General features: G+C 40.6%; 3 protein-coding genes across 5 annotated transcripts in view; 1 reads left to right on the plus strand and 2 right to left on the minus strand.

Annotated features, from left to right (window-relative positions):
• gdpd5b (glycerophosphodiester phosphodiesterase domain containing 5b) overlaps nucleotides 1-2820 on the minus strand; it is a 35628-nt gene extending 32808 nt beyond the window's left edge. For all 3 annotated transcript variants that reach the window (XR_012961337.1, XR_012961338.1, XM_076144677.1), the window contains exon 1: nucleotides 2413-2820. The gene's annotated coding sequence lies outside the window, so the exon portion shown is untranslated. The remainder of the gene's footprint in view (nucleotides 1-2412) is intronic.
• Nucleotides 2821-8556: 5736 nt separating this feature from the next.
• On the plus strand, nucleotides 8557-12723 carry serpinh1b (serpin peptidase inhibitor, clade H (heat shock protein 47), member 1b). Its single transcript, XM_076144730.1, has 7 exons — nucleotides 8557-8658; nucleotides 10133-10282; nucleotides 10375-10567; nucleotides 10766-11036; nucleotides 11125-11223; nucleotides 11373-11605; nucleotides 11727-12723. The coding sequence occupies exons 2-7, from the start codon at nucleotides 10164-10166 to the stop codon at nucleotides 12027-12029; spliced, it is 1218 nt and encodes a 405-aa protein (XP_076000845.1). The 5' UTR covers nucleotides 8557-8658; nucleotides 10133-10163; the 3' UTR covers nucleotides 12030-12723.
• A 1910-nt stretch (nucleotides 12724-14633) lies between these two features.
• gucy2f (guanylate cyclase 2F, retinal) lies at nucleotides 14634-23303 on the minus strand. The gene is given in 21 exon segments (XM_076142636.1): nucleotides 14634-14706; nucleotides 15071-15157; nucleotides 15159-15221; nucleotides 15437-15522; nucleotides 15699-15793; nucleotides 15910-16008; nucleotides 16226-16400; nucleotides 16806-16998; nucleotides 17276-17439; nucleotides 17734-17882; nucleotides 18104-18253; nucleotides 18634-18790; nucleotides 18900-19076; nucleotides 19252-19332; nucleotides 19513-19638; nucleotides 19969-20065; nucleotides 20332-20416; nucleotides 20598-20952; nucleotides 21259-21560; nucleotides 22274-23071; nucleotides 23264-23303. Coding segments are annotated over 21 exon segments (3552 nt in total).
• Between the last annotated feature and the right edge of the window lie 1849 nt (nucleotides 23304-25152).

The following is a 25152-nucleotide window of genomic DNA, read 5'->3' on the forward strand; positions in this document are numbered from 1 at the left end:
TACTCAAATATAGTAAGTGGGTTGATAATGAGAGCTGGAACAAGAATGCTTACATTATAATTTCTAAATCCCTAATAATGTTTAAGTTTATACGACTGTGAAAAAGGTCGCTTGACAATGTGTGTGTGATTTACAGTTTTTTTTGATGATGAATGGAGGATCTGTTGTTTTTTTGTAGACAAAATGTGTAAACCACATGAATACTATTTTTCTCAGTTAGACCTATAAATACCTTAAAGCTCTCAACTAATAACTAAAATCTGATCAGCATTTACTGTATTTGCCCACACTCTCTCCACCGCATCAATTTGACCACTGTAGTGCTCCATCACTGTCCCATTAACTGTTCAGAGATGGAATGTGTTGGCAGAAAGGAGAACTGGAGTGGCTGTTACAAATACAAACAGTGGTGTGGTGCACAGTGTGTGTAAACTGTAGTCCTTCACTGAGGTTAGGCTCTGTTATGTACTCTTCACATCCTACCTTTACCTAGCACTTTATTTCCCATATCTCTGAAACCATTTAGCAATCCATGAAGTCCTGATGTTTGCTGATCACATGACGTGGATCCCTGAGGGATCTTGCTATTTTTAAAATGAGGTTACTGCAAATTTAAGGCAATTATTTCAAGAAACCTGCCAACTGTTTGTCAAGAGAAACGGATTTCACTGAGGATGCATTATTTTCTCCTCTTCGGTGTGGTCATCTAAGGATATATAAACCTTTAGCCAGTCGTACAAGCTGTTATGGACATATTGAGCAGTACAGAAGGGCAAATCACAATGGCTGAGGCACAAAGTCAATACTTGTCTCAAATGGACAACACTTCTAAATGCCATTCAGCAACATGATGTCATTTGCAGCAGCCACATCAACGATGCATGCAACCATGGTTAAAGAGAAAATGAGTAAGAAATGGTTTAAAAGTTCTGCAAATGACCAAATAATCCAGGGGAGGATGCATCAACAACATTCTACCTCTTCCCCACTATAATGCAAGCACATTTCAGGAGCTGTACCATAAGATGTTTGCTATTTTTACCAGCTAACCTCAAAGTGTCATGTTATTTTCTATATCCTCTCATCTGAAACTGGAGCAGTCTGAATGTCAAAGTACTGTTTATTTTCTCATGTGCTTTACAATACGACCCTCAAAGTCATGACCTCAAAGCATTCTCACAGCCCAAGCTCCCCTCAGGAAAATAGCTCCACTTACAATGCAGAAATATAGATACGTACATGGAGGTGAAAAGGAATTCAAAAACAGTGTCCAGTACACTTAATTCAAAAGCCATTAAGTAGAGGTTGTGATAAAGTGATGTGACCCCTAGGACACCATTCATCCATGGGAATACAATTCAAGAAGCAAATTGGGATTCACCGTTTTTTCCACTGGCTTTACAGTGACAGAGTGTGTTTAAGAGTAGAAATGGTGAGAGACTGTCCACCCCCTCCAGATGGATTCCACCAGGTGACTGTAATTTAAATCTTTAGAAATTCTGTTTCAGTGAAAAAGATATTTAAACTAAATTAGATTCTTTAAGACAGATGTGAGGTTTCCCCATTACTCCCATTTTCATTAGGAGTTCTAGGTTTTGATGAAATTAGCGCAACCTGCCCTGTGTGCATCTGAAGCACATCTGTGAAATGGTGCAAGGTACAAGAATATTTTGGCACGTGTTGGAAACGTTTCACTTTCAGTACAGCACACATGCAGCTGCGGCATTTTTCATGAGTAGAAGTGAAAGTTGAATCATTTGGGTCATTTGAAGACAGTTGGGTTTGCTGAGAGGTGGTGGGTAAAAATTCCAGTGGGTAAAGTCCAGCATACATAAAATACATATATTACACATGCCAAAGACACAATCAATATATTTAAAATATTTAAAATGCTACAGACCGTGGGCAAAGAAACAAACTACTATCATCTCCAAAGGAAAATCTAGTGGAGTCATGAATTATGCAACTTAAGTGCTGCACAGGAACAAAGACAAATACTGTATATGTGTATGTGGAGGGTGTCGACCAGCTTCCATATAGCCTCTATTTGCATTAAGCACATGCATTCAATTTGTTGCCACAGATACATTGAAGAGGAGCAAATCAAATATTTACCATAAACATTGTAAAACTGCTCTAGATGGGACACATCATGGGTGTGTCAAAGTGCATCTGAGGGCAACTAAGAGACAAATAAAGAGCCCAAAGCCTAATGATTCAGCCTCTGTAAGAGCCATGATAATGCATATTCTTGTGGGGGGGAAATGCTGACTTACAAACACAAACTCTCACCGTCTTGCCCTTTGAAACTCTTAACACACAACGCCGTTCCTCATGCTTTGTGTGGGAAAATGTGTCAAAACTAACATTAAACGACGAAGAAATACGATGACAAAAACCATAAACACTCACCTGTCTAAGGGCTGCGACCACTTTTATCTCCTTTCACTTAGCTTTACGGTTGTTAAGATTAAAGTTGAGTTTTTGTTGTCGTTGTTTCTTTTCCCCCTGGTAATCTTTGTTTATTCTCCGTAGTGTCAACCGGGGTCCAATCGTTTCACAGGAGAGATGGGCGGCTAATGAATGCTGACAGAGCCGAAGTTAACGTAAAAAACAAAGAGGAAAGTCAACGAGCGGCTTAGTGTAAAATGTCCCGATAAAGGGTCCTTTCGTTTCGCTAGGAGTCCCGTCTCCTGCTTAGTCAGTCCCCCGGGTTTCGCGTTGTTTCTGTGGGTAAAACGTGCCTCCTCGCCTCCGTGGGCTGCGAACACACCGGGAGAATCATTCAACGCAGTCCGTGGTCAGTGGGCGGAGTGTGAATGCCTTATCCCGGTACAGTGGGAGGGCGTCACCAACAGGACTTTACTACCGATCCACGTTCAGGTCGCATGGGATATAACGCTTTTCACCTTCAAACCATACGCGGAATTCACATTTTCTGCAATGTTCCCACTTCCAGGATCACTTACATGTTATTCATTGGAATGCACTTACTTCTTTGGGACACTTTGTGTGCCTATAGGTACATGAGCGACCTCAGGGGATAAACATGAGACAAATCTGGGCTACACGCGGCTACATAACTCCTCAGATGGTGATGGGAGAAACTCCGATGTGGCGTGAACACACCATGGCCAACACGATATCAATAGCCAGGGAGGTTTATGTTTTAGACATGTTTATGTATTTAGTAGTTTATACTTGTGATCGGTTTTGTTCTTTCTAGCGGTGTTACTTGTTTGCGTTTTTTTTTTAAACTAGCGATTTTTCTTAGCTTCTTCTGATTTTGCAATGATTGTTGTGTGGCTGTATCAACAATGTTGTGGCTGTCTGTAAATCTTAAAACACAGTGCAAAGACAATGACAATTCAAACGTTATCTTTCATTTAACTGCTTCGTTAAATATACTGAAGTGTTATTCCTCCAAACAAATAATGGATAGATATGGCCCCGTGTATTTGTATCTAAATTCTATCATAGCAATAGTCAATCAAAGTTGAATCAGTCCAGTCAAACTTTAATGTTAATGTTGTTGGCGTGGTGACATAATACAATACAATCGTCTGTTTTTAATCAATGACCAGTACAGTCATAATCTCTCTCTCTCTCTCTCTCCCCCACCCACTCTCTCTCTCTCTCTCTCTCTCTCTCTCTCTCTCTCTCTCTCTCTCTCTCTCTCTCTCTCTCTCTCTCTCTCTCTCTCTCTTGCACGCACACATAAACACACAACACACACACCTTGTTTAAATAAGTCTGCTTTCCACCAGACATACCCTCAAGTAAACATGTAAATCAGCAAAAGGATTGACTTGCTCTTTACACAAGCAATTTTTCCATGTTGGGGCTCTGTCATCTACTATCATATTGACAGATACCAGATGACTCCTGGAACTGATTTATTGATATTTTCCTCAGCACAAGGACAACATCTGTACCACAAGACAGCATGCAAAATGTGCCAAGGAATCAAACAACCACTTGACACACAATGTGACATCGTATTTGTCTGCCCTGTTAGCTGCACTCAAAGGCCACTGAAAGTGTCACAGTACTGGTGGATTATATAAAAATGCTAACCTCTGTTGTTAAAAGATTGAGATCCCACTCTGTTTTGTTCACTTGAACTTTTATAGACTGTTTTCAAAGACCTGTGGGATGTTTTTGAAGTCTCTGGAGTGTGAACTTAGAGAAAAATTGAAACAGATCATGTTTGAGATGTTGAACATATTGAGCTTGAGCTTCTTGCATCTAGATATATTTAACTAAACACTGTCTGCAGTCGACTGGAGGAGGAATGATGATTTAAAGGCTTAAATGTTCAACATTGATCACCAAGGAAACGGTACAGTGAAAATCTCTCTCTCTCTCTCTCTCTCTCTCTCTCTCCTTTCTCTCTCTCTCTCTCTCTCTCTCTCTCTCTCTCTTTCTCTCTTTCTCTCTCTCTCTCTGCATGTGTGTTTGTGTGTTATCTTCAATCAAACAGAATTCAGAACAAACTGAACATTAATTAATCATTTTATACTCCACTAATTCAATTAATCAGATGTTAAGATCACCACCCACACTTTCGTCAAAGATGGACACACACACACACACACACACACACACACACACACACACACACACACACACACACACCTGAGCATCATCTCTCTGTGTGCCTCTCCCGGAGAGAGGAAGTGGGAGAAGCGTTCCTCTCAGGATAGTTTCCTGTGACATATCCGTGTTTGATGCGGCTGGCTCAGGCCTCCTGGTTTCTCTCTCCACATGTTGGCATTAGTTAGTAGGCCCAGCTGCTGAGCTTTGTTCTGAACTCCACCCTTTTGAAATGCCACCCATCCACAGGCAGGAAGAATAGCACAGCTGGAAGAGGTCTCCTCTGCACGAGGTGTTACAGAATGCAACAGGTTACAAGAGTTCGCAAAGGATAGTGGAAGAAAGGCTGCAGAGCTTGTTTGAGACAGAGACAAACAAAACACGAATAATGAGATTGCAAACACAGACACAGATTAAACACACTAATCAAATTTGCAGTGATGCTCTTGCATATTCAAGGAATGCTGCGATTTCACACCAGGAGACAACTCAAAAAGAGAGAAAGGATTTGATTTTAATAGGCTTATCCAATATTTCTGACAACCAACTCAAAGTAAGTAATCATAGAGGAAAGGCTGCACTGTCCAATTGTTAGGGAGTTTTGTCTACCTTTCAATTTTGTTTCAGTGAGAATGAAAACAACCCACAACATGAGGTCGTAAGCACAATTTATAAAACTGAAAGAGCCGCTGGTGTTTTTGCTTAAAGCTATCTGAGCCATGTCTTTACTCTGGTTGTTGCTTTTAATGTACTTACAAATCAAACATATTAAGTGGTTTTTGTTTACATTGGGGATGAGGCTATAACTGGCTGGGTTAAGAGGCAATTTATTTGGTTACTTTGTGCACCACCTAGTGGTTAGACATCCACAATGCAATCTTGTAGCTGTCTGGCATATGCATATAACAGTCCTGAGATACAAAACCATAGGGAGATAACAAATGACAATTAAGATTTCACATACCATGGTAAGCTTTAATGATGGTGGAGAAAAGGACAACTCAATAAATTTGGCCAAATTCCACTGAATAAATCAAATACTCAAATTAGATCAAGACAGGGAAGCTGCATGCATCCAAATGTTTGAATCTACCACTACATTTATTTGGCAAAACATGAATATATTCATATCAGAAAATCTGCTTATAAATACGGTTCGTAAAGCCACTTTTGTTTAATTGTTGGATTCAAAGGATTTTGAATGATGATGGCTAAACAATTGAAATGCCATATCATCCAGTGTAGTCAGACATACTTACACTAACTTAACCCAAGCAGATATGATGTGGATATGTGTTTGCATATTTTAAATCAATCATCTATGTTGATCAGTGTTATTTGTCATATAGAAAGAGAACATGGTGTTAACTACCCAGCATTGTTATAAAAATGATTAGAGAAATATCAGTGCATAAAAGTTGGAGTCACAGCTCAGCTTCTAGTAGTACAGCAGCATTCCCACTACCTAAACTGTTAATTAAAGGTCTTGAGGTGTTGTATACACCCACCCATTAAAATATTGACATGCATGAGGGATTTATTTTCTTTGTGCATCTTTGGTTTACAAAGCATTTCATTTTCTGTAAATGGATAAAGAATAGGCCAAAGATATTTTATTTTTTAACAATATGGTGGCCCATCTGGAGACTGAATCACCTGGCAGAGATAAACAGGAAGAGAAGCGTTTCACTGAACAGTAGCAACAGGCTGCCAAGGTCCTGAACTAACACAGATGGCAGGACTTTGTTTATTCACAACCCCCATGGAAGACCATATTATCTTTTAACAGCCTTAAATGCTGAGCAACAGCATGGACAACTGATATGAAATTGCTTTTCATTGTTTAAAAAAAGTCCCGAAATTCCCAACTACAATACAACAAATATAGAAGAATCACAAGTTAACATAAAAATGATAACTCTGAATATTTCTTTTAATATTTCTTAAACATTGACAGGCTGTCAGATAGTCAAACCTGTGTGGTATCCAGGTTACAATCCAAATGTGAAGACAGGACACACAATTAATTTATTGCAGGAAACCACAAAACATTATTGTCAGATTTCATGCAAGATAAATTTCAATTGCATGTAATTTGTGCGTGAATTGCATGCAACGTGATGAATAATCTTAATCTTAATCTTAATCTTAATCTTAATCTTAATTTCCATTTTACCAGCAACGTATAGTTGCAAGTGACCACGTGAAACGTACATGCCAGGATCATGGGTAAAACTTTCATTGTGCAGAATCATCTCATGATCTTTCAGTTATAAGTTTCTAAAAGATTGCACATTTATCACTTTATGTCCAATTCTTATGTCAAATATGTTAAAAGTGAAACTATTGTATGTACATACACTCATGCACGGTAAAGAAGTTAAGTAAAACATTCATGGAGTAAAAATGTAGTATATCAGAAATACAGATTTCCCCCCAAAATAGTGTGTTCTAATTTCATTCTTTTGATTATTATTCTTTCAGATTATTTGAACAAGGACATTTAACCAGACTTGACCCAGGAGTTACCTTTACCCGGCGTCATGATGAGGAATTCCATTGTATTTTGTTGCTCCTGCAGCTTTTAAAGAATGACAAACCCCCCCTGGAGGGAGGGAAATGCTGGGGCCTGCCCCTGTGTCAAAACTCACAAAGTCTGAAGTTAATCCGCCTGTCCCGCAAAATCCCCAAATTTTGAGTTGCACGATGTCTGAACTGAGATTGGAATCTTCATCTGCTTTAGTGAAAACTTGCTCAGCACTTTCTTATTGTAATCACTCGGTTATGAGTTATGGCTGCACCAATCATTTGGGTTTATTGAACCTTCTGGAAACTTCCCCCTACCAGGCACTCATTAGGGGCATGTCAGAACAGTTTCTAGGGTCTGCACAAAAGGAGGAGGATTAAGAGACTGAAGGAATCCCTCAGGCTGCAATATATCACTGATCACTTTAAAATCAATGATATCTGTCAAACTCAAAAGGAAAGTGCAGCTTCTGAATAGTGTCAGTTTACTGTGACGAAACTTCCAAACTCTTGTTCCGTCCTCCAGCGTGTCTCTATTGTTTTTGGAATAAAGGCAAGAATTTCTAGGAAGATATATCAAAGAGTAGATGAATTTTATTTTGATAGTCTGACTGATCACCTCTGACCGCACCATTCAGTGTCCTGTTTGATATGATGATTTGACTTAACATTATGAAGCTAATCGGCTTGTCATTGAACTGAAACGCACAATGTTTTAAAGCTAGACGGCGATTCTGTTGAGTGTTTTCTCAAAGGAGGTCCTGCTGACACGCCAGGGCCTGATTCCCCTCAGACTTTTATGATGCAATCCACAGCAGCCCCATCCTGGAACCACCCAGCTGAGCTGAAAGACGTGGCACTTTGGGGGAGGGGTCACTAAGTTCTTACCACTTCTCTTAAGCACAGCTACTATTGCATGAAGATATAACCCTTTCCTTTTAATTACAATTCCCTCTATATGTTAAAAAATGTGTACAACACAACCGACCATGATTTAGTGTTGCTTTTCTTCTCATAACAGTGATGTCACCAGTTCTTCTTGTTGGCAGTGGGGTATTGACCTAGCCTCAACACGCATACGCATACGCATATGAGTAATGCTGACACAATCTTTTTTTTAATGCTTTAAAGCCATTCAGTATATATCAAATCCAGTTTCTTTGCACGTTTTAGATGTGATGAAACCAGAGTTTGAGATTGAGTCAGCAAACAGCATTAAGAGTCTGAGGCTAAGGAGCAACAACTGACCAACAATCAGATTTCCTCTAACTTCTGTCTGTAAGCGTTGGTGGCGTTTTATTTTCAAAGCTGAGCCCAGAACAGTGCTGAGGAGTTCATCCAACCCCTCTCTCTCCAGCCTGTGGCTCAAGGGGGATGTCCCACCTCTCGAATTCCACAGGAAACCAGCTCATTTGAATAACCCATTCCCACTTCTTGAACATTCTCTTCCAGCGGTATATAGAGAGCAGGAGAGTGTAAGAGTCAAGCTCTTTCCAGGACGAAACTCAAGGAAGAAAACCTGAAAATCCGTGCCAGGTAAGGATTAGGAGATAAAGCTTTGTTTTGTGGATGGAATGCAGTGGGTGATTGTAGAGCTTTGTTTTTGTACATTAAAGAAACAGCGCAGTTTTTTTTTGTTTTTTTTTTACCACTTTGAAAAACAGGTCATCAGATGAATCATCAACTAATGAACCTACTCTTTTTGTAGACAAACTGTCTTCAAAACGACGAAGATCTGTAGTAAAATGGAAACAAGTAGAATTGTTCATAGAGCTTCCTGCCACGCATCAAAGTGTGGTGATACAAAGTGTTGTTCTTGTAGTTGTCACTCATGTATATCCATGCTGTGTTAACACATTAATTGAAGATAAAGGTTGTATATGCACACTCTGGCTGTGTTGAATGACTTAATACATCACTTCAGGAGCAGTCAGAGGTGCAAATCTGTATCTAGAAATAAGTGCTGCATGACTGTGGCATAGCTGATTGGTTGATACGTTTTTTTTTGGAGGAGTTATACACAACCATGAGGAATGGTTTACGTGTCTGTATGTGATTAGTACCACAACTTAATATTAAAAAAAGATAGTGTAAATGACTAAAGATTGGAATAGGGGAAATAACTGAGAAACCATAGAGATTACATAGAGAGAGGATGCCTCCGTCAGAGCCTGAATAATGTCTTACTGAATGCTCTGTGGAGATTATTACATACCCGTCTTGTCTTTCAGAATGAAAATCGCAGACATCAAAACTTCTCAAGGTATCCAGACTTGGTGAAAAGTCATTGCTGTAGTATCACAAATATACTAACGCAGACAGAAATGCAGACAACATAGTTATAAAACACTTAAAACACCAGAAGAATCTAAAAGAGTAGTTTGTTTAAAGATGCAGCAAGTTAAATACAGCCCGAAGCTATGAATTTGGTCCTTTGTGAAAACCATTGATGGGTGACTTAGATAAAACGTGCTGACAACACGCCCTATTTCCTTAAGAGGATGCCTTAAAACCCTGCCGAACACCACTTAAAAGTAGAAGTAGCCTACATTTGTGATTGATCTCTTCTTATCCATATATCCCATGGCTTGATCAAAGTCTCATGAAATGGAGAGATGCAAGGGCTCACATCCTTTAGAAGAACAGATCGGTATCAGGTTTCAGCGACATGTCAGCACAGAGCTTTGCTCTGAGTGGTGGAACATCAGCATTAGAGCTGAGGCCCAGTTGCTGCTGACGTGGCAACCAACATGTCTGCATTAGGGTGGAAGCATTCCTGCAGTGTGTGGGCTCAGCCAAGGCTGCCAACAAGCCTCAAACCCAATCCAACTCACTTATTTCACTTTCCTAATTCAAAAATGAATTTTGATTATTTTTCAAACTGATTCTAATGATATTCTGACGTGTTTCTTCTTACCATCATCACACACATAAATATATGTATTTGCTTTATGTTTAGAGAAATGCTAACCTATCTGTTTTGGCAACTTATCATGCTTCCTTTTTGCAGGCTTTTATAGCTGCTTGTGGCGACAGACAGGATGTGGATGACAAACATTGTAGCTCTGTGTCTGCTGGCCTTTGTGGCCTCTGCAGAGGACAAGAAGCTGAGCAGCCATGCTACCACCCTGGCTGACACCAGCGCCAACCTGGCGTTCAGGTCTGAGATCAATTGTGAATTTGTTCAAGCTGGTGAAATTCCTTTTTTTTTAGAAAACATTGTGAATAATTGTTTGTGTGATTTTGATTTAGTCTCTACCACAACATGGCAAAGGAGACAGATGCAGAGAACATCATGATTTCCCCTCTGGTGGTGGCCTCTTCTCTGGGCATGGTGGCTCTTGGTGGAAAGGCCTCCACAGCCTCCCAGGTCAAAACTGTCCTCAGTGCTGACAAACTGAAGGACGAGCATCTGCATGCAGGCCTGTCAGAGCTGCTCTCAGAGGTAAAGATACATCATTTATGAGCCTTCATTTCAAACATTTGATATGTCCTATTCTGGAAATGTTCTAAAAAACAAAGATTGAATTCTCATCCACCCTAAAATGTGTTGGACAGATATGAAAAGCAATAACCAGCTTAAGCTTACATTTTCATTCTGCATATTGTTCATTGTCACACTTTAAATGTTACACATTTGCAGGTGAGTGATGCCAAGACACGCAACACTACCTGGAAGATCAACAACCGGCTGTATGGTCCCAGCTCTGTCTCCTTCGCTGATGAGTTTGTGAAGATCAGCAAGAAGCATTACAACTATGACCACTCAAAGATCAACTTCAGAGACAAGAGGAGCGCTGTGAACTCCATCAACGAGTGGGCGGCCAAGTCAACTAATGGAAAACTGTCTGAGATCACCAAAGATGTGAAAAATTCAGATGGAGCCATGATTGTTAACGCCATGTTCTTCAAGCGTAAGTAGAAAATGAATAAATATTCACTGAATGAATGCACAATGTTTCAGACGTATAACTGAGTGTTATGTACGCCATTTGTCCATAGCTCACTGGGATGAGAAGTTTCATGAGAAAATGGTGGACAAACGGGGCTTCCTGGTTACCCGCTCATTCACTGTTGGAGTTTCCATGATGCATCGCACAGGTGTGTTTCTTAATAATCTTTCCTTCCATCCCATCCTTCGTCTTAGATTCTTTGATGACATGTAAATATCATCTACAATCACTGCTTTGCATTGCTTCTCAATGTGACCCATATTACTCATATCTCATTTGTCTATCTGCACTTGACAGGCTTGTATGACTTCTATGAGGACACACAGAACCGAATCTTTGTGCTGAACATGCCTCTGGGCCAGAAGCAGGCCTCTATGATCATCATCATGCCCTACCAACTGGAGCCTTTGAAACGCGTGGAGAAACTTCTGACCAGAGCACAGGTGGACACCTGGCTCAGCAAGATGGAGAACAGGGCTGTGGCTATCTCCTTCCCCAAAATCTCTCTGGAAGTCAGCCATAACCTCCAGGTAACTGAGAACAATTTGATCTATAGAGACAGGAAGACATTCAAGCGTCATGAAATTGAAAGTCAACCAAAGGTATTTTTGGTGTTGAGTTCTCTGTCTCTTCTATTTCCATCCATTCTAGAAACATCTTGCTGACCTTGGCCTTACTGAAGCTGTGGACAAGGCCAAGGCCGACCTGTCTAACATCTCTGGGAAGAAGGACCTTTACCTCTCTGACATCTTCCACGCTTCCGCCTTGGAACTCGATGTGGAGGGCAACCCCTTCGACACCAGCATCTTCGGCACCGAGAAGCTGAGGAACCCCAAGCTTTTCTACGTAGATCACCCCTTTGTTTTCCTGGTGAAGGACAACAAGACCAACTCCATCCTCTACATCGGCAGAGTGGTCCGACCCAAAGGAGATAAGATGCGCGATGAGCTATAATGTTGCTGTTAAGAGCTGTGGTCCGTAGTTTTATATACAGTAGGTTAAATGACTTCAGGAAATTCTGTGTAAGTGTCGTTATGACTGTTACCTCAAGGGCACATTCCAACATGATATGATCTGTGGATGGAATATCTGAGCTTATTCACTTCAGTAATCCTCAAAGTGAACCAATATGGAAAAGTATTCTCAATTACACACATAAAATTCAATATGTGTCCCATTTAAAATACACTCTCCAAGCTGAAAGGCAGTTGGCACAGCAGCTTATATTAAGTATGATCGCCTCTTTAAACATCCTGTTTATTCCCAGTATGGGTTTGGCAAAATCTCTGTGTGTTTTCTTGCATTACCTTTAACGTTTAAAGATTCGAAGTAGAAGAAAAATAAGCATATTTTGGTCATGTCTCCCTCACCCTTGTGCATGCTCAGTAATTTCCCTCTGGATAATAAACTTTCATCTGATCTTATTTTATGCAGTTTGTTTTTGCCTCTAATCTGCACTGAATTGTTCCTCTGCAGTCGCTGTGCTTGCAGTGGTAAGTTGGTCTGTTGCTTTACTTAACCTTCACTTGCCAACCATATCTTGTCATTTTTGTTGTTGATGTCAGTATTTCCCACAAAGAAGCTGTTGGAATGGTGTGATATTATGCAATGATTTCTGGGGTTTTTTCAATAAAATGTAAAAAAATCATCCTTGTCTGTTCCCTTCTTTTTTGAAAAGTAAGGAATGGCCTCCAAACAGAGTTGATATGTTCCTGTGGAATGCTAAACAGTGGAATGTATGGAGTTAAAATCTGTGAGGAAGAAAAAGATAACAATCATTCCAGTTGGCTGGAGGTCGAAACTTGAGTTATGGAATGTCGGGATAAGACAGTGAGGTCTCTTTCCCCTCGCTGGGAATAATTTCACAAACTAGAAAATTTAATTGCTGACTTTTATAACCACCATAATAGAGAAACCTTGGAGTGCAAGGGTCTCATGGTGATTCGGTAAACAAAATCTTAAATCTGTAAAAAAGTTTAATTTAACCTGATAAGGTACAACACAGAACCGCCAATTTAGTTTACTATCAAAATTGTCTCATCAACAGTATACAAAAGAATGCAATCATGTTTAATTAAATATTTTCAGTTCAATATATTTCTGGGTCATTACAATGGCGCCACCCCCTGGTTGCAAAGAGTACAAGCATACACTATGAGCAAAGTCAAATGAGTGTTACAAACCACTTTGCACCTCAGTAATGACATACAAGCTAAACAATACCATTAATCAGGAAAATGTATTACATAATGTTCATATTTCTGACTGCTTTCAATGTTTAACACACAAAGCATGAATGTAAATGTACATTTGAAATGACGGTATGATCAAATTGTATCCAAAATGTTATAAAACTGAACAACAATAATAACTGCCTAGAGTTTATCCATTCATCTAGATAAGGGATTTAACAGGTTTGCAAATGCTACACAACCAAATATCATGTCATTCAAGTTTGTGCACTTATGTATTCAATTTCGAATAAATTAGGGACATCAATGTTTATTGCAAAAATAATGAATGGGTATTATAAAACAATGAGATGTGGGGAGAATCTTGTACTACACGGTCACAGATACGGTTGGAATAACTGTTTAACTTAATGGGCGACCATGAATTTGAAATTTAAGAGATTTATCATAAAGAAATGATTGAAATTAAGCGTTCAAACCACTCCCAGTCTCCCATACGCAATCTGTCAATAGATTAAAATGACCATGGAACACTTTTAAAACAGTGATATGTTTTACTAAAGCACATGATATTTCAATAGACTACAAACATGAGAGAAAGGGGTTTCAAAAGTGTCAAGTGTTACACAATCCTGGACGTTATCAATCTATCTCTACTTTTGTCAGAAGAAGCATCATCCTTCCATCATCATTGTTAACAAAATGTGTTTTCAATCACACTTTGCTGTCATTCTATATTAACTTATTGCTCTCTTCTGCAAATACAGTAGAATCATAAGTGACATATTTCTCCTGGTGATAATCACATCAAATAGCAGCCTTAGCCTCCAGCTTTGGTATAGAATAACAATATGATATTTAACTAGAGCTACATAATTGCCTGATCTTCCTCCACATGACCTCATGACATTACATTGCAAACTAAAAAAACACAAAACAGAAGTACAGCAGCTTTTTATTTAGAAAGAAAAAGTATGTGGGCTATTCTCTTTTCCAATGGGTGAAGCTCTGTTTGTCCGGGAATAGGTGACCACTCAGTGGCCAGTGAGTGTTGAGAGGAGTGAATGAGTGGAACACATTCAGGAGGTGCTGTTTGTAGGCAGGTAATGCAACAGCCCTCATTACATTAGCACTTCGTGTTCTGCTGTGCTGGCTGCAGGCGGATTACCCAGTGGATGGCCAATCCTATTAAAGAAGTCTGCATAAGCCACTGGGAGAAGTTGGGCTGTACTCTTAGTCCTCTGCCTGCCCCTCCTGGCTCCTTCCGTGTGTCTGTGGAGCTGTCCTCCTCATCAAACTCATCCCCTCCTCTGGTTTTGTTCCTTATATTTGATCCTTCACTTCTTCCTCTTATTCAGATATTTTGCTACTTCACCTTCCTGTTAGCCTTTCGAAACAGGGTCTTGATCTCCTCCGTCACCATATCCTGCCAGTTGTCCCTGATAAAGACAAATGATGGACTTAAGACTTATCAATTTTGTAGTTTGCTTACATTTGATTGCTCTTCAACCAAAAAGCAGAAGCATACAAACACACAGCAAAAGCTACCAAAGAGTGCAAATCATGAAAGAGTGCTAGCGACAATAAAACTGAATGAACTAAACACAGACACCTTTTCCCAATCTGCTTAAGATATAGACAGAAGGTGATAAGATCAAGAGATTAATGAGACTATGAGACAACCAATCAGACATTGGAATAAGTGACAATGAAATATGAGTGTGTATGTGTGTGTGTGTGTGTGTGTGTGTGTATAGGCTCAAAGGATTGCAGTAAAATGAAAGCCACAGAAGCACAGGTCACATTAGACTGACGGTCACAGTTCTACCACGACAACAGCTGGCATGCAGGTCTCTACCTCCTGTGTGTTTACTAAACCGCTCAGGCCTTTTTCTCAGCTTTCTTTCGCTTGTATGCCGCTATATCTTCAGGGTTCAGCCCGTGATTGTCTTCCCTGTAGCAATGCGAATAGTTATGATAATACACAGCACCACACATATTTGCTTTGTACGAAAATAAGACCGACTTTCCATTCCAATTCATTTTTGAAGGGACATTGCAATTGCAGGGACTGTAAACTCAATCATAAATCAATCTGTATCATAAATCAATCCCAAGTATATTGAAGACTTAAATGTGAAATCAGTGACAGTGTATTTATGAACTTACCCTGGTTTAATATCTGGCGGGCTTGGCAAAGGCTTTGAAAAGTTTGCTTTTCCAGTGAGCCAGTATGTCTCTTCAATACCTTTACCCTGAAAAAAATCAGTACATGAAAAGATATATTCAAAACTGTACTCAATGGTTTCCATGACTCCCATTGGACTTTGCACTCCATAGTGACATATGGTTTTCACAAGATTCAGAAACTGTTGTACTGTACTGTAAAACAATCAATTTCTGATTGGACTTCAATTCGTGTTAATGTTACCTTCAGCTCTGTCTTGCCCCTGACTTCTATTTTATAACCCTCATTGAGAGAATGGAGGATATTCACAGTGGTTAGGTTTACATGGATTCTATAAGCTGGAGAGAGAAGAGAAGAGAAGAGAAGAGAAGAGAAGAGAAGAGAAGAGAAGACATTAAAACAAACCATGTAAAAACAGGATACATCATGATGGGGATGTGAACAGGATACTCACGCAGCCCAGTGGATTCCATACGAGAGGCAGTGTTGACTGTGTCTCCAAAAAGGCAGTACCGAGGCATAGTCAGACCTACTACGCCGGCAACGCAGGACCCTGGAAATACACATGGAATATCACTGGATGACAGAAAAATGTTTACAGTGGCAACCAGTCAAGTTAGCTACAGTACACACATTGTATTACCCCTCTATCTGCTCACTAGTGTCCCCCTTTTAGTGGCATAATACACATTAGCTGTTCATTTGACAATACATTCAAATTCAACGTTCAACGCTACTACAGTGTGATGGTGGAGGAGAACGAAGGTCACCTGAGTGGATTCCTATGCGTATCCTGACAGGTACGTCTGGCATGTGCCGCATCTTGAAGGATCCCACTGAGCTGAGGATGTTGAGGGACATGTTGGCGACCTCAGCAGCGTGCTTGTTGCCGTTTCTCTTTGGAAGACCCGATGCTACCATGTAAGCATCTCCAATGGTCTCCACCTGGACAACACCATCATATTTACTTATCCATGGGTGTGTACATGCAGTTGTTTAAACTGTATATCCATGCACACTGAACATGAAGGAGGGCACAGAGTCACAGTGACATACTGTGTGATACTGTATAAACTCATACGCATAGTTTCCTCCATTCTCTTTAGTGGTGAGTATAAATGTAATATCACCCAGTAGGTTATGTAGGTTATTAGAACAGCACCAAAATACTTACTGAGAGACAATTCAATCTAAATACAAGCAATATTTGTCAATATAGTACACAAAATACAATGCATAATGTATTCTAATATTTATACATATGCAATCTATCAACTGACCCAAGAATCCTGAATAAATCAAAACAATCTATGAACCTATGAACTGTAAAAAGCGAAAATGCAGTCTGACCTTATAAACATCATGGTTGCTGAGCACAGCGTCAAACAGACTGTAGAGGTCATTGAGAAGGTCAACCACCTCGATAGGATCGCTGAGCGAGGAGATGGTAGTGAAACCCACGATGTCACTGAAGTAGATGGTCACCTGGTCAAAGTACTCAGGCTCCACTGTGGCTCCTGTTTTCAGAGCCTCAGCCACAGAGCTACAGGACAGACCAGCATAGGAGGATTTTATAGTGAGTAAACAATCAATCAGCTTAATTAATTAAATAAAAAGTTCAATAAAAAGCTTTTTTTTAAATGTAGGAAGATAAAGCATAACGTTGCTCCAAAGCATTGTCTTTGTTTTAGTTGCGTGTCCTTGTGGAGAAACTCTTAATTCCATTTCCTTTCCACTGCATCGCTGGAAACAATAATTATGCATGTACGTGTGAGTGTGTGAGCGTGTGTGTGTGTGTGTGTGTGTGTGTGCTAACTCACGGTGGCAGCATCTCTGACAGCAGTTTCTCTGTCCTCTGTTTTTCCACCTCCAGCTCCTCTGTTCTCTCCCTGATCAGGTCCTCCAGGTTGGAGCTGTACTGCTCCAGCATCCTCAGCATGGAGTCGATGATATTAGTCTTCTTACCTTTGTTGATTATTTTAAACTACACACACACACACACACACACAAACACACACACACACACACACACACACACACAAACAGTGATTTTTCATCGATTTAAAGTAGAATACAGAACAATACACTCACACATATAATGCAACATACACAGTGTGTTTGGTAGAAACTCAGGAACTACATAAATGCTAAGCACACACATAAATATGGATTGAAATAGTTGCAACATTATGAATATGCAAAGGGGTGCAGGCTTCACAATTTGCGCTTGTGAATTAAATGAAATATAATAGAATAAAATTGTGTGTTTTTTTCTTACCCTGTCAAAGATTTCTTCAAACATTGGTCTGCGGTCAGGCAGTTCGCCCCAGCACTGCTTCATCAGCTGAATACACTCCAGAGGGGCCTGGTCAGGGGCCACAGTGGGCCGACACATAGGAGGGGGCTTCTTCACCTTCCGGATGATCTCTGGTGAGGGAGTGAGGAATGCAAGATGAGACATATCAGCATTTTCTGGCACAATTGAGTCTAAGCTCATTTAGAAGTAGAAAAGCATTTGGAGGATGAGAGAGAGAGATCGCTTTTATCCTTTCAAACCTGTAAATAGAAAACATTCTCAATATCCCTGAAATCTATTGGTCTTAATTGTGTCTGCTTGTCTCTATGGTCATCTCCTTTGTCATACACACCCTCAGGTGAAAGACCCAGCATGCAGTACGGTAGCCCTCTAACCACCACCTCTTGAAGTATGATAGCAAAGCTGTACACATCTCCCTTGCATGTCCCTTTGCGTGAGAGCGGCAGTTCCCTCAGAAACTCTGGGGCGGTCCAAAATAGATCTGAGAGGAAAAAAAAGGAAGAAGAATAACACCATCAACAACAGCTAGAATACCCTTTGTCATATTTGCAGTATCTGCACTATCTGACACTATAAGAGATCAGTGATTATCACAGCATAATTTATTCATGGTATAAAACATATTCTGAATAAATGTGAAAAATCGGGATCACAATGTCGTTGCTGCCCTCATTAATGAGCGTATAAGATGAGAATGCTTTCATTTACATAAATCCTATTTTAGAGGACAGCACTGTGAGGTCTGTTGGTCGCTGTAAAATACCTGAACTGTTGTGAATGAATTTCCAAACAATTGCTACAGACATTCATGGTATCCAGAGGATGAACCAGTAACAGTAACATTTCTGTAGGATATGTTACCTTCAGGTGCATGCTTTTCTGGAGGAGCTTTTTGAGATTCCAGAAGCTCATTAAAGCCATAATCAGTAATCTTGAGGACAAAACGCCCATCTACCACACAGTTTCGAGAGTTCAGTCTGCCATGGGCGAAGTCTTTGTTGTGGAGATATTTCATACCCTGGAGGGACAATATGTTCAACACTTTTGTTCTACATTGTCAAATATCACAAGAAGCACAGAGAATTCAGAAAACATTTGTATAAAGATAAGAGCGTATTGGTGTTGACCTTAATGAGATCGAGCAATAGAGAGGACTTGAACATCCAGTCCAATTTAACATCATCGTTCTTCAGGAGGTCCTGCAGGCTGCCGCGTGAGCAGTGCTCCGTCACTACTGCAAACATGGAGCAGTCGGAGAAGAAACCCAGGAATGGATTCACATTTTCATTTCTCAGGTCCTTCATCTGGGAAAGCAAGAAGATAAACTAGTTAGATGTCCAAGTTCATGAGTCAGAGGTCAGGACACAGTGTGAAGGTTAATGTTGGGAGTTGAAGTACAGCTTTTCCACACCACATTATGTCTGTGATGTGGATTGTTTTTTGGAAGATCACGTTATATCAGAACATGTGTTGCTCTACCTTGGTGAAAACCTTTGTGGTGCTCGGCTTCACCTCCTTGAACTGCCCGTCCTGAAATTTCTTCAGCCACACCCAGTCACCCTGGAGGAGCAGCAATGTGTTGTTAAAGTCGACAGATCACACTTTTCAGTCGATTCTTTATCTTTCACAAGTAACATAAGTGACATGTTACCGGGAAAGATCAGTCTCAAACCAGATCTGTCTTAAAAACTGTGCTACAGACTTCAGCAGTGGATGCAGTCACACATAAATGTAACTCACCTCATACACAGCCACATTGGTGTTCTCATGAGTGGCAGTGTGCATGCTGTTCATAGAGTGCGAGCAGTCGCCCGATTTATCCTCCAGAGCGCTTTTAGACTCACTCAGGTCATCCAAAGTGAGTTTCTGTGGGACAGCAAGCATCAGATTAAGATTTGAAAGCAGCATTTAATCTTGTAGACTGTATTTATCTAACAAGGACATATTCAAGGCTCCAACATCAGACATGAGCACAACGCCATTCAAGGTGAAATAATACCATCAAATGTTTTATTGCAATGTAACTCTTAAAGCTGATTATATATATATTAATGGAATTTAACTTATTTTAAACCAAATTAAGATTAAATAAAGTAAAATGGCGGATATAATAAATGTGCAACAGCTTAATAGCTCAACGAGATTAAAAGCTGTAAGTCATCATGTGAACGACTGAGTGACAGAGAGGTGTGTTACCTTTCTGCTCAGCTGAGGGTTGATAAATGTGAGATCCTCTAATGTCAGGAGGATCCGATTGGGACCCTTGACCAGCTGGATTTGTTGGAGTCGCCTCCTGCCAATCACATTACAGATCAGAGATCATTCATGGCACAGAAACACAGCAGACATTAACCTTGTATTAAGCATACAAGGCAATTTAACCACAGTTCATGTAAATCAATAATATGTCATTATGTCAAGGTTTTCTATGTAATGCTGCTGAGAATGCAAATAGTTGTACCTACAGTAGGAAGATGAGATGGACAAACACATAATACACAAAGTAACATGGTGATTAATCTATATCAGTACCAAAGAACCTTTTTAAACAGGCTGTACCTTATGTAAAGACCTACAGCGAGCCCTCCTACAGCCAGAATGAAGATAACAGCAAACACCACTATGATATAGGTGATCTCCACACCTGGGAATGGAACATGATGATGTATGATCATGGAAACAAGAACAATAGAAGTATGACAAAATATATGCAGAAAATGATTGTACATGGGCAAACATGCAGCAGCAAACACTCATACATGGATGTGTGCCCACATTCACACACAAACACATACAACACACATACAAATATCAGATCCCTTTACCTCCAGTGCAAACAGCATTCTTGTCAAACCAGCAGCTGGAGTCAGAAGGTGGAGGAGATCCCCCTGGAAAATTGATTGACCTCCCAGCAAAACGAAGCCTTTCAGAAGTAAGATCCACCAGATAGGTTTGGTACAGCTGGTCCCCCGTGTTATCAGAATCCAGGATCACGTACTTGGTCACAACATTGCCATCAGTATCCACTCTGACTTTCTGGTTGAAGCCATTGAAGGTTGTGTTCCTTGTAAAGTAGGCCAGGTTTGAGCCTGACAGGACCCTGCCAGCTCTCCTGGCATTTTGAATGGAATTGGCCAGCAGGTATAAGCTGTTATAGATGGTACCAAAGAGTGGGTTTATCTGCAAGGTAAAGGTGGTTAGTAAGGATCTGTCTATGATCGTTAATTGGGCTGTACCAAATTAATCACTGTTATTAGAATAAGAATTATGATATATTCTTTTATTTTTTTATTTTTTTGTATACAATAAAATGTAATTTGACAGGTAGATTTCTTTTAAAATGGCAAAAAAATTATATTGAATGTATTTCCACTGCAACTAAGAGTAACATTGATACCATTGATCTCATAATAAAACCTCACAGTATTGATTCCAAATAGAAAGAGGTGAGTATTAAAGTGACATTGTGACATGTGAACAGTTCACCTGCTCTGGCTGGACCGCTAACGTCAGCTCGCCGGCCGCTTTTGCCATGGTGAAGGCCTGGCTGAAGGACAGAGACTCTGAGGCCACAGTGATGGTGAGCACGGCGTCGTAGGCCCGCCTCAGTCTGCTGTTGTTCCGGAGAAGGAAGTAGGAGGTGTTGGTGTACGGCAGGCTGTACAGGAGGGTGTCGTAGGGGACAAACACGTACTGGCCCCGAGTCAAGCCCATTTCTTGAGCTTTGACCAGAAAAGTAGCCTGCTGCTCCCCTCCAATCAGGGCCGAGTGCATGCACATGATGATGACTGGAAGAAAAGCAGAAACGCTATAATGGTGATTTGGAGTTCACTCTGTAAATTAGTGTTATTGTAGCTACTAAATCATTTCAGAAGCAGAATATTTTGTATTTGGATCTGTAAATAATTGAATACAAACTTCACTGGGCTGAAAAAGTAGAGAAGGACTGATCATTTGCTATGACACTGGCACTTAACTGTTCATTCATTTGATATGATTTAAACAGATGTAAACTACAAATATAATTTCAACTTCTGTCTTTAAGTCCAAAAAGATCACAAAAAACCCAAGTGAATCACAAAAGGGTCTGCCCTGATGTGATCACACTCTCATTACATGCATCCTATAACTGTAGTATAATTAAAACCTATGATTGGATGATGTTTTCACTGTAAGTTATAGTATAAGGTGTGAATTGCTTTGTAGGTCAAAATGGCTTCCTGGTCAGATAAGCTGAACATGGAGGATGTGTGCAGCAGGGATAAAGAACAACAGTCTGATGGAGGAAATAAGAACAGCTGACTGATTTGTACTTGCAAACATAACATTTCTTCAACTTGATGTGACATATGTGATAGTCATAAATCACGTGTCCTTCTGCCTGATGTGTGCGTGTGGGTGTGTGTGTTGCTGAATGTACTGCTTCTTGGACACAAGAATGTGAATGTACTGCATCAGGACACAACACAGGAACTGACCTCTGTGTTGAGCACAGACTCACCTCTTATCTGACCCGCAGCTTGTATCCTCCTCAGTGTTCCCTCCACCTCTGTATCATTTATGCCAATAGACGTAACCAAGCCGACGGGAAGGCCCTTATTCCTCAGAGAATTAGACAATTTACTAGCGGTATCCAGCCATATATCCTCCTTGGAAGAGACCACGACAATACTGGCCCACCTGAAGTGTTTCAACACGGTGAACAACACACGAACGGGAGACGGTACAGTCCTGGAAAAAGTCGGGTATCTGAGGCTGTCGAGTTCGTAGTTGATGCATCCATAGGAGAAGAGGGACTTTTCCCAGTTGCTGGCCAGCAATGAAGCTGCGTTACAGTATCCAGGGTTAGTGGGGCCCACAAATGCATCTGCCGTCTTCTGATAGTAAATAAAAGCGCTCAGTGCTTTGGAAGTCTCACACGGCTCCTGGAGGATGGTGAAATCCATTTCCAGGCCCAGATCCAGACCGGCGTCTCCGTTAATCCTGCTCACCGCCAGCCTAGCAGCAGCAGAGGGCTGCGCTCTGTAATAAACGGGGTCGCAGTTCCAGGGCCCAAGGACCCCTACTTTGAATATTAGACACCGGACACAACACGGGAACGTCAACACTCCGAGGAGCACCCATAATAAAACGTTATGAAATGGGAGTGCAGTAAAAGCGTGTCTGCTTTTAATTATGGGCACACATAGTTGGTTGGCATCACATAGCGCCCCTCTTAAATTTGGGGGAGAATGTTGCATTGTCCTTTCAGAGTGAAACTTTGCATTCACTATAGCATCATCGATCACACCTGTGACACCTGTAAACAAGGAAAAGACCACTCAGAATTTTTTATTTTCTGAATGAAAATGTTGCTGGATCTTAACAAATGAATCACTTACCATCTCTTTCATGCCCTTATATGTACAGATTCCAGGGCCGATGAGTCAAGACGTCCTTTTTAAGTGTTTAAGTCAAGTGTTCTCGTCTCCTTACCATATCCAGACCTTACCTAGGACCCTCGGTGTTGCTCCTGTGAAGAGTCCTGTCATATGTTTAGATGTGGGCTGAAAGCGACATGCAGAGCGTGGCGTCTGTGGCGTTTGGAGACAACTTAAGCACCCTGGAGAGCTACTTATGTCCCGCAGTCAGCGCCTCTGAAGCCTCCGTAACGCTTCCACCAACAGCTCGCTTGAAAGGCAGCACACTGAAAAGCCACATTTATTCCCTCAGATACTTTTCTCCCCACGTGTATCTTAAAGAGAACTGTCATTTAAAGTGTTCTTTTAAAAAAAGGGTTCAAAATGTGAAATCCTTTTGAACAAAACTATAAAACTTCCATGGGAAAAAGATGATATATTCGCTTAATCCAAAGGCCGGCATCAGCTGCAGGCCATTTCAATCAAAGTGTGTCCAGAGTGACCCGGGGCCAAAACGTAGGTGTTACTCGCTAATCCATTTTCAGTGAGCGCAATATAAGAGGATTGACTACAGGCCTTAGCCTACACTGAAAGCTTTGTTATCAGACAGGGGAGTGAACTGAGATCCTAATGATGATACAGTGGATCTAATAAATGATGTTAGTAAAGAAATATCTATTCAAAAAAGTTCTTTAAACCAATATTTTGTTCTGAAGGTGCAGTATGGAGGACATTTTATTCTTACCATGGAGACGCCTGAACCACAGTGCATGCAGACGCCTGAACCATGGCTTAATTGGTTTAATATGGCAGCAGAACAGCAGCCCCCACAGTTAAAATGAATTTGAACCCTGGTGGAGTGGGAGTAATTAAAGTTAACGAAGGGTTCTCCCTCTAGCTCCCTTGAGCTCAACTACCATTTGCCTGCGTCAGTCATTTCAGCTCTTTTTTTTTAAAGGCTCTACCACGAATGCAGCCGGGGACATGAGTCAAGATATTGGTTTGGTTTCCACAACATGAAAGGAATCATAGAAGTAGTTGTTTATTCCAAGAACATTTCATTGTGATTTATTGGCACAAAGACACATTTAAGGTGTAAAATAATTAGGTACTGAACGTTTTGTTTCATTGTATGTTTGCATTCAGCCAACAGAAACAAGCAACCAACCAATATAGTCTCCTGAGTCTCTGACTATGTGTGTTTAAGTGAGAGAGCATCTTCCATTCTTCTTTCTCTCTTTTTCTCTTTCACTTGCTCTCACTCTCTCCCACCTATAACATGATTGGAATATTGATCAGTATAGCAGAGCATTTCGTGCTTGTGAAGAGCAGCAGGAGACTGGCAGGGGAAAGTGATTCCACCTTAGGTGACCCATATCCCACATAAGCTGATGAGCCTCTTAAATCTAACACTTTGACGCTGTTGTCCTAAATCCAGGAATAGAGAACATAAATGATGACTCCACACAATGTTTAGCCACTGAACACAACACAATGGATGCTATGGTCAACGCAAAATAGACAGGGAAGTCAAAAGATAGACAGACACACACATACAGTACATATACCAAACGCACATACACACACAAAAGTGACAAATTATCTCAACAATCCTGTTTCAGAGGCCTAAAGATGCTTCCTCTGACCTCAATGTCTTGGTTTTAGCTTTAACATAAATGATCAGCTATGGGCTTTATCTGAACAAATGTGTACCTTTTGAAATCATGACAATTATATTTACCACATTGGGGGTAAGAATATAGTTCTTTATTAGTCAAAGTGCTTTTATAATGTCCCCACATTGACCCATTCATACACTGATGGTAGGGGCATAACATGCAGGGAGCCAATCAGGAGCAGTTAACGGTTCAGTGTCTTGCTCCAGAACACAACATGCTCGTCACATGCTCGACACCATCTCAGTGATGAGCAGTCCGACCACAAAATAGTGTCTCCAGAAACTGTTTAGCAGTGTTTCAGG

The sequence above is a fragment of the Genypterus blacodes genome, unplaced genomic scaffold, assembly GCF_046128005.1.
Source record: "Genypterus blacodes isolate CSIRO-AG114 ecotype Tasmania unplaced genomic scaffold, CSIRO-AGI_Gbla_v1 ptg000003l_1, whole genome shotgun sequence".
In the NCBI taxonomy this organism is placed as follows: domain Eukaryota; kingdom Metazoa; phylum Chordata; class Actinopteri; order Ophidiiformes; family Ophidiidae; genus Genypterus; species Genypterus blacodes.